The sequence below is a fragment of the Hypomesus transpacificus genome, chromosome 6 (assembly GCF_021917145.1).
Source record: "Hypomesus transpacificus isolate Combined female chromosome 6, fHypTra1, whole genome shotgun sequence".
Classification (NCBI taxonomy): Eukaryota; Metazoa; Chordata; class Actinopteri; order Osmeriformes; family Osmeridae; genus Hypomesus; species Hypomesus transpacificus.
In genome coordinates, this window is record NC_061065.1 from 536,084 (window position 1) to 545,826 (window position 9,743).

At 46.1% G+C, this 9,743-nt stretch overlaps 1 protein-coding gene and 1 long non-coding RNA gene across 2 annotated transcripts; both read left to right on the plus strand.

The window, feature by feature from the left end:
- Nucleotides 1-4,979: 4,979 nt before the first annotated feature.
- Nucleotides 4,980-5,249, plus strand: LOC124469118. The gene is made up of 2 exons (XR_006956257.1): nt 4,980-5,020; nt 5,115-5,249. It is a non-coding gene; the product is annotated as an uncharacterized LOC124469118 (long non-coding RNA).
- A 192-nt stretch (nt 5,250-5,441) lies between these two features.
- LOC124469004 lies at nt 5,442-6,998 on the plus strand. Its single transcript, XM_047022086.1, has 5 exons — nt 5,442-5,627; nt 5,723-6,118; nt 6,255-6,322; nt 6,578-6,679; nt 6,879-6,998. Exons 2-5 carry the CDS (start codon nt 5,731-5,733, stop codon nt 6,996-6,998), a joined length of 678 nt encoding a protein of 225 aa, XP_046878042.1. The 5' UTR covers nt 5,442-5,627; nt 5,723-5,730.
- Nucleotides 6,999-9,743: the final 2,745 nt, after the last annotated feature.

A 9,743-nucleotide genomic window follows, 5' to 3' on the forward strand; every position in this document is an offset into this window, starting at 1 on the left:
TTCACTGTTAGTGCTCTCGACAACATTGATCATAACCCATCAAGCACCACAGCCAAAGGGTCCTTCCATGGCACAGGCATCAGCCTTTTTCAGTTCCCCCCCATGTCTAATGTGGGACACTGCCAGGATGGAATAGGCATGCCTTCGCCAGAAACAAAGAGAAATCATCGCTTACCTGACAACTTCACCAATGTGCCAGCAGTTGCACTCAATAAGGCTAATGTAGCGGTTCCCAAGACACCCAATCCGACAAAAACTATCGAGGGACACCTTAGTGGAGCACATGTGAAAGAGGAATGCTGGATTGAGCATTCACTGAAGGTGATCGAAAAGGAGGAGCTAGACCAGGGAGACATTGTGGCCTGGTCAGCTTACCATGCATCTCTACATGATGTATCAGATGACCTGCAGCCTGCTCTCACCCAGCTCTTGCCACTGTTCTACGAGAAGGCTGCTACAGCTTCCATGATCAAGCATGGGATGGATGTACAGCATGAAGCCACTCAGTTCCTGAATCCAGGACAGATCTCAGTAATGGCTGTGGACGCACCACTGTACGCACTGGCCAAATATGTTCAGTGGAACTGGCCTCAAACACATGGTGAAGACAAATGTGTAGTCATGTTGGGCGGCCTCCATATCAAAATGGCAATGTGGAAGACATTTGGTGACTACTTGGAAGCTTCTGGATGGACCACAGCACTGACTGAGGCGGGCATCGCATCCACTGGCACAGCTGACTCCTTCCTCAAAGCATCCCACCTCACCAGGACAAGACATGCCCATCAAGTAAGCGCCCTGGCACTGGCAAAGCTGCAGCACGATGCCTTCTTGGACATGATGCCTGAGGGACCACATGATGAGAAGACCAAAGAAGCCTGGAGACAAGACATGATCAGAAAGAGTCCAACATTCCAGTACTGGGATAGCATCCTCAACATGGAACTTCTGGGTCTAATATTTGTGCGGGCCCATAGAGAACAGGATTTTCCACTCTATGTGGAGACACTCAAGGCTCTTGTTCCATGGTTCTTTGCCCTTAATCACCAGAACTACGCACGATGGATCCCTGTCCACATTCACGACATGGAAAGCTTGCCCTCATCCATTCACAGGGAATATGAAGAACATGGCCACTGGGTCGTTAACAAGACCACAAACAGATTCTCTAGCATGCCGATAGATCAGGCTCATGAGCAGAACAACGATCTGGTGAAGGGTTCCTCAGCATTCAAGAAGTGGATGATCGCAGGGCCTGAACAAGCACGACTCCTAAAAGAGTTTGAGCAGGAGTATATCTCAGAAGCAGGCAAGAAACAACAACACCACGAAGAAGGACTGTCCACACAGAAGATATTCAAAGGCCAAGCCCTCACTCTGGTGACCACCATCAGTGGGATGAGCAATCCGTTCCTAGACGATACCCCAGAGCTACTTACGCTGGACAAACGGAATGTGATTGACGGGTCTGTGGTCAACACCGTCCGCACTGTGGAATCAGTGGGCAGGGATCAGTACAACAAATACCATAAGACAGTGATAGTGGACCGCACACACTCCATCCATGAGCCCATCAAAAATAACTCACTGCCGCTCTTCAGATCCCCAACACCCAAGACCAAGAGCAAGCAGGCAGGGCAGATCTCAATGTTGAAGGATGATGTGGCACTCTTGTCTCGATTATACATAGCCACTCAACACAGAGAGGGGGACCTGAGCACCTTCTTTGAGCATGAAAATCATCCATACCCTCCTTCTCTATCCGACAGAGGGAAACTCCGGCTGGGAAAGAAGTCAGATCTGCTAAACGTCCTAACACAGAAGACACAACAGGAACCTCCTGTTACTTTTGATGTGAAAGTACTTGACGGAGCTGCTGTGGTCCACTTCCTGTCCCCTACCAACATCACCACGTTTGACAAATATGCCAGCTGTGTCTTTATTCCCCACATCATGAAACACTTGGGGACCTCTGAAAGGGTTGACGTCATCTGGGATACCTACCTCCCCAGCAGTATAAAAGAGTCAACCAGGGAGAAGCGAGGCAAAAGGATACGACGGAAGGTGTCTGGTCAAAACAAGCTGCCGGGGAATTGGCCAGATTTCCTACATGACCCTAAGAACAAGGAGGAACTCTTCACCTTTCTTTCAGGGAAGATTGAGTCCACCATGTGGCCAGAGGGGAAGCTAGTCCTTATTACATCTGGAAGCAGAGTGGTCGGCGAAGACAGCAGCCACTCCATGCTGCCATGCAACCATGAAGAGGCCGACACCAGGATACTGATCCACCTGCTTGATGCCCTGGAGCATGGCTCTTCTACCTGCTTGGTGGGCACCGTGGATACAGATGTTGTCGTTATCCTCATTGGTAAGTTCCATGCCCTGCTAACCCAGTATTCAGCTGCAAGCATCTGGATTGCTTTTGGCTCTGGCAAGAACTACACCCATCTGCATATAAACACCATCAGCCATGCTCTGGGCAAAGACAAGTCAACCGCTCTTCCAGTCTTCCACTGCTTCACAGGCTGTGACACAACTTCAGCATTCTGCGGGAAGGGGAAGAAATCAGCATGGATTGCTTGGAACTCCTACCCAGAGGTCACCCAGGCCTTCAACTACATAGCAGCAAATCTGCACACTCCTGTGACCACAGATGCCCAACACTTTCAATGTCTGGAGCGCTACACTGTTGTCCTTTATGACAAGACAAGTGACTTGGAATCGGTCAATGATGCAAGAAGAGAGTTGTTCTGCCAGAAGACCAAAGCAATGGAACATATTCCACCAACTCAAGGAGCACTGATACAACACGTGAAACGAGTCACTTACCAGTCTGGGATCTGGTCAACATCTGAAAAAACCCAGCAGCCAATACCCAGCCCTGAAGGATGGGGATGGACACTGGATGGAGTCAGCCAGGCCTGGCTTCCTGTGTGGAGCACTCTGCCAATCGCATCAAAAGCCTGCAGTGAACTGATCAAATGCAGTTGTACAAAGGACTGTGCGGCAAGGTGCTCATGCAAAAAAGCACAGTGGAATTGCACCGGTCTTTGCAGTTGCAAATGTGACATTGACTGAATACAAACTTGTAAGAAAGGAGGGTTGCTTTTGGGAGGGGGGAAGGTAAATGAAAATCCAGGGGGGAGCTGCAGTGAGCATACCTGCTGTAAGGATTAGATTAAAAGATTTTTTTATCACAAAGGGAAATTATTTTAGGGAAGGGGTTTGTTATTTTTGTTTCCCCTGTTCGTGTATCATTAAAGTTCAGTATAACTTTATATTGTGTCCAGAATGAATATACTAATATATTTTTGGCATAAATAATTATCTAATGATATTTTCAATACCTTAATTGCATTTATTGACCAAGAAAATGTATATATTGACACCAAGATTGACCTTCGAAGTGGCTTGGAAGCGGATTTATTAAAATGTTTTTTATTAGCATAAGACGTTTTGTAAATCCAAGATGGCCGCCATCCACCATATTGATTAAGTGGAACCCCCTCAAAATTGAAAGGTATGATGATAAAGAACCTGTGGAAAGAATTTGGTGCTTTTGTCCGCCGTGTCCCCATCTTTCTCAAATCTGGTCCTAAGCCGCCTGAAGGAATGATCATGTTACAACAATTTACAATAGAAGGTTAGATTAGGTTGCCTGTCTGGTGTTACAACCCAGTCTCATCCCAACTCAACCCAAATATTGACGCTTGGGCAGAGCCCTTTGGCGTCACTATACCGACGCCGGGGGACGCCTTTTTCGTCGTTTTTTGACGCCTAGGGACGCCCATTGACTTCCATGTTAATATGTTCGGCTTTTCCCGTAGAAAATTGTGAACTATGGCGTCGTATTTTGACGCATTAGGTCTCCCATAGATTTTGATGAGCGGCTTTCGGATTTTTACGAAACGTCACCATAATAAGTCGGGTGATTTCGTAAAAATCTGGCCGATGTGCTTTCAACATGATTTTTTTTGTTATATCCAAGACATAAACGTTATCAATGACATAAACCTTATTTAAGGACATAAAAGTTATTTATAAAATGGACTGATACCAAATAAACCGATCTAAAAAGGTAGGCCTATATGCATAAAAAAGAAAAGAAAAATAGAATCCATCGGGGGAGGAATATCATTTTATTTTAATCATAATTTTAAGCGCATGTAAGCAATCATGTCAAATGCACTGACAGCAAAACCTATAAATTATCCAACATTATTGTAATTTTACTATTACACACAAGTCGCCTAAAAGTTTGACGCTCAATATCTGGCTGGAACTACTTCTTGTCACCCAAACCTCCGCTCTCTCGTACTGAAAAGGTAAGCTATTATCGATGAGGTAAACGTATATTTAAGATACGATCCTACTATACAGTTTTTTGTATTGTTTTTAGGTTGGTTTAATGTTATTATGTTTGACGTACATTGCCCGGTGCTTTGCATCACCAATATAAATTAATTGACTTTGTAAACTGCAAAAATAGGCTAATACACTGTGCTAGCTAGTTAGCTAGTCTAACTTAATGTCATGCAAGGTCATGAACCGGTGCACTTTCATTAGCCTCAGACCAATGTTTATCTTTGCTGGCGTGGTCCTTTTTACATGTCATAGCTTGCTAGGTATGACATTTATTGTATTGTATTTTTTATCTTTTCTTACTTGCAGCTGAAGTCACGCATTTTCTGGAAACGATATCGATATCCTTATTACCTCACCATATTATTACCTCACCATATCCTTGCCTTACTGCCTATTTTAATAATTTGTCAGGACGTACCTGTGTATACCTGTGTCCACCTACCTCTGTCCACCTCTGTTACGCCCTCCACAGGCTCTGCCTGTCTTTCTGTTTGTCTTTCTGTTTGTCTGTGTTTGTGTGAATCTCCAGGCTCCAGTGATCCAGTCCACCCTACCTGCACAAGATCCACACCTGCGGTCCAGTTTCCCAATAACTTGCGGTGACATACCCTGGTTTGCCCTCCACTCACCGCCAGATCGTTGTTTTTACAACCTGGTACCTACGTTCCTGGCCTCCTTGTACTTCCGAGTCTATTATCTACTATTTGTATTCAAAGTGTTCTAATATTGCACTTTCTTGTGTCCCAAAGAAACATCCCACTCGCCATCTGCCCATTTGTCTGTCTACTCTTTCAACTCAATGATGAGTGATTTGCAGTTGATGGAATTGGAGGATGAGCTCAAGAGTGTAGATACATTTCTTGAACATCTCAAGACAGAAGAGGTAAAGCAGCTTCTGTTTTGTCTATAGTTAACAGTATTCCTTCTTACCAGTTCATATAAGATACATGGAGGCGTATTTAAAAGACATGAATCAGAAGGGTTACACTACTTTAACTGCTTTTTCTGTCAGTAGTCCGAAGGCATTTCCCATATTGGTAAACCTTTCTTAAACCAAGTTGTAATTCTAACAGAGAAGAACAGACAGAAAACTAAGACCACATCACCAAAGCCTGTTCATTGGAAGAAGAGGGACCACAATGGGGACATTGTTCACCAGCGCCCACAAGCCCTTAGAAAGCAGTCAACATCACAAAGACCAGACGAAGGAAGACATGTTTCTTCTTCACCGCCATTAGACCATGGCCAACACCTAGACCATGGTGAATAATCTTTCGTTCCAAATGCTGTATTTCAACAGTGTGTTGTGGCGATGTTGGAGTTACGATAGTATTATTTTTTCTCCTCCCTTTTGAAGATTTGAATATGCGGCAGCTTGAGGACCTTCTACAGGACTCAGAGAACATGGAATCGCAAGATTTTGTTCAGCAGCCACCATTGTCCAGTTGGAGTCAAAGGCAGAAAGAGGTCCAACAATGTTGGCAACAGGCGAGGCCACAGAACCTTGACAATTTACTTTCTGCTGAGAACATCGTACAGATGACATGCAATCACTGTCACGTGAAAGAAGCTGTCATCCGTTGTGGGGAATGTATGCCCTCAGAGTGGTTTTGTGCTGAGTGTGATGGCTCGGTACATAAACACCACACTCTACACAACAGGCAAACCATCATGGATGGATTTTTCAAATACATCCCACCAACAGAGGCAGTGACACTCTGTGACACTGGAAAATACAGCATTTGTGAACAAGGTTGGCATTTATTTTACAATTGATTGTCAATTTTCTTAACAGATCATTCTTATCTGAAATTGAAATGTGTTATTTAAGTCATTACTCACAACCCAAACATTATTAATTGTATACCTTATGGTTCTTTGCCTTGCAGATTGTTTTCTGCCAACAGCTCTACCTCAAAGGATATGCTCCTGTGACACCGCTGATGCAGCAGTCTCTGTTGGTAGATCCATCATACTGGTTTGCATAAATGGTAGGATCTTGTTAAACTGTTGAATTTTTTTATATTACTAACACGTCACTTTGGTTTCATGTTATTGATTTGCCTTTCATGTGCTCTCAGGCCGTTATGATCTTCACGTTCCGGTGCTAACATGCAAACATTGCAACCAGAAATGGGCTCCAGAAGTCAGTGACTTTGTAAAGAGTAGTTACTGGCCTGCTACCATGCAGGCACAGACACTGTTCCACCAGGATCTCTTCCATTCCTTTGAGGCTATGAAGACAGCAGCTCCAGGAATGTCCAGACAAGCCTTTACAGCAATGTTGGACCAGAGAACAAAGCAATATGGAAGAGTAAGTAAAAAGCAGTTCAAGGTCCACAAGTGGCTGTAGTAGGTAGTACATATTTCAGATTATAGACTGAAGACCTTACCACACAAAATAGTCATTTGCATCCTTATGGATTTGAAAAGTTGCATACAAAACACAAAACATACAAAGATAAAGATGTAGTTTATCGTTTTTGAAAGCTGTATTATATTATTTTCTTTAGACTGGCAAAGTGAATGCAGATGCATTTCAGAGAAGTTTTCTGAAATTTGTCTTAAAGAGTTGTCTTAAACATTGTCTTAAAGGAGTGAAGAGCCAGGGTTCTTCGATGGAGTGTTTTTAGCCCGAGACTCTGAGGTGTCCAGTTTTGTTGAGGAGGTCCGGGGAACTGTCAAGAGTGTACGTTTTACATTATTATGAACAACATTTATTGGGATTATTTTGTTCTAATTAAAGTTAAAGTAGAAAACACGATTGCCTTTGGAGAAGGGAGTCTATGATCATTTACATTTACATTTATTCATTTAGCAGACGCTTTTGTCCAAAGCGACTTCCAAGAGAGAGCTTCACAAAGTGCATAGGTCACTGATAATAACAACAAGATAGCCCCACAGCATTGCGGGTAGTCAAAGACAAGAAGTACATATTGTGAACAACCAAAAAATAGTGCTAAAGGGAAGAGACCATAAGAGCATGTAGTTAAACAAGTTAAAATTACACAACATTGATCTCTAAGTGCAGGTGTACCTGTAGGAAAGCAATAAAAATAGGATTAACTAAAAAAGAAGAATACAACAGTTTAAATCAGCTACCACTAACCAACAAGAGCAACAGTCTAAGCAAGAGTCATTGTGAACCTTGAGGAAACTAGCGTTGGATTCAGCAAACCATTCCTAAGTACCATTGTACTCCCGGAACAAGTGCATCTTGAGCCTTCTCTTGAAGGTGGAGAGACAGTCCGTGTCTCTGATGGAGGTGGGGAGTTGATTCCACCACTGAGGTGCCAGGCAGGAGAAGAGCTTGTGCTGGGACCGGGCGGTCTTGAGAGGTGGGACCACCAGGCGGTTGTCTGAAGAAGACCGTAGGTGGCGGGTGGGGGTGTAAGGCTGCAGGAGAGACTTGATGTAGTCGGGCGCAGTTCCACTCACTGCTCGGAAGGTCAGTACCAGGGTCTTGAATCTGATGCGGGCCGTTATGGGTAGCCAGTGGAGGGAGATGAGGAGCGGGGTAACGTGGGAGCGTCTGGGTAGATTGTAGACCAGACGGGCCGCTGCGTTCTGAATTCTCTGAAGAGGGCGGGTTGCGCATGATGGGAGACCGGCGAGCAGCGAGTTGCAGTAGTCCAACTTGGAGAGGACAAGTGCTTGGACAAGCAGCTGGGTGGAGTGCTCAGACAGGTATCTCCTGATCTTCCGGATGTTGTAGAGGGTGAATCTACACGACCGGGAGACCGCAGCAATGTGGGCCGTGAGGGAGAGCTCGTCGTCCATGGTCACCCCAAGGTTCCTGGCAGAGAATGAGGGGGTCACCGTCGCAGATCCCAGGGTGATTGAGAAGTCATGGGAGATGGAGGGTTTGGCCGGGATGATGAGAAGTTCTGTTTTGGCAAGGTTCAGCTGGAGATGGTGCTCAGTCATCCAGGCGGAGATGTCTGCGAGGCAGGCCTCAATCCTAGCTGAGATCCCCGGATCGGTCGGAGGGAATGACAGGTACAGCTGCGTGTCGTCAGCGTAGCAGTGGTAGGAGAAGCCATGGGAGGTGATGATTGGTCCAAGTGAGGTGGTGTACAGAGAGAAGAGGAGGGGACCAAGGACGGAGCCCTGTGGGACACCAGTGGAGAGCTGGCGTGGGCCTGACAGTTTGCCTCCCCAGGAGACCTGGTAGGATCTTCCCGACAGGTAGGATGAGATCCACTGGAGTGCAGTGCCAGTGATGCCCATCTCAGAAAGTGTGGAGAGCAGGATCTGGTGGTTAACCGTATCAAACGCCGCAGAAAGGTCCAGCAGAATGATGACGGATGACCTGGAAGCCGCTCTGGCAGACTGGAGGGCAGTGGTGACTGAAAGGAGGGCAGTCTCTGTGGAGTGGCCGGTCTTGAAGCCCGATTGGTTGGGGTCGAGCAGTTTGTTCTGAGAAAGGAAGTTAGACAGTTGGTTAGATACAGCACGTTCAATTGTTTTAGAAAAGAAGGGCAACAATGATACCGGTCTGTAGTTCTGGAGGACGGCAGGGTTAAGGGAGGGTTTTTTGAGTAAAGGGGTAACTCTGGCCTGTTTGAAGGCAGAGGGGAAGGTGCCAGAGGTAAGAGAGGAGTTTAGAACATGGAGCAGAAAAGTTATGATAGAGGGGGAGATGGTTTGAAAGAGAGGGGAGGGGACAGGATCAAGGGGACAGGAGGTGGGGCGATGAGAGAGAATGAGGTCAGAGAGCTCTGCCTCGGACAGGGGAGAGAAGGAGTTTAGACATTTAGTTGGGTCAGAAATGGAGGGTGAGGGGGTAGGAAGGGTGGGTTTAGGGAACCGACTGCTAATGTCGGCAACTTTTTTCTCAAAGAAAGAGGAGAAGTCGTCTGCTGTCAGGGTGGAGGGAGGGGGTGGGGGAGGTGGGTTAAGAAGGGTGGAGAAGGTAGAGAAAAGTTTGTGGGGGTTTGAAGCGGAGTTAATTTTGTTAAGAAAGTAGAGGGTTTTGGCACCAGTTATGTGAGAAGAGAAGGATTTGAGGAGGGAGTGATACTTATCAAGGTCCAGACCGTCTTTGGACTTGGGCCATCTCCTCTCAGCTGCTCGAAGGGTGGACCGTTCTTCACGAATAACATCCGTAAGCCACGGGCAGGGGGGAGAAGATCGTGCAGGCCTGGTAGACAGGGGACAGAGAGAGTCAAGTGATGCAGTTAAAGTGGTTAGCAAGGTGTCGGTGGCAGAGTTAGTGGGGTGGGACGAGAACACGTCAATGGGAGGGAGGGAGGATGTTACAATAGAGGAGAAGTGGGAGGGGGATAGCGAGCGGAGGTTGCGCCGGAAAGTTACAAGGGGAGGGGAGGTAGGTGATCAGGTGGGGATACAGCACTAGATTCTTATCCAGGGGGCAC

Coding starts and splice junctions, on each gene's coding strand:
- LOC124469004 (XM_047022086.1), top strand. CDS start 5,731: ATGCGGCAGCTTGAGGACCTTCTACAGGACTCAGAGAACATGGAATCG. Junction 6,323..6,577: donor CCGCTGATGCAGCAGTCTCT/GTTGGTAGATCC, acceptor CTGTTCCACCAG/GATCTCTTCCATTCCTTTGA. Junction 6,680..6,878: donor GAACAAAGCAATATGGAAGA/GTAAGTAAAAAG, acceptor TATTTTCTTTAG/ACTGGCAAAGTGAATGCAGA.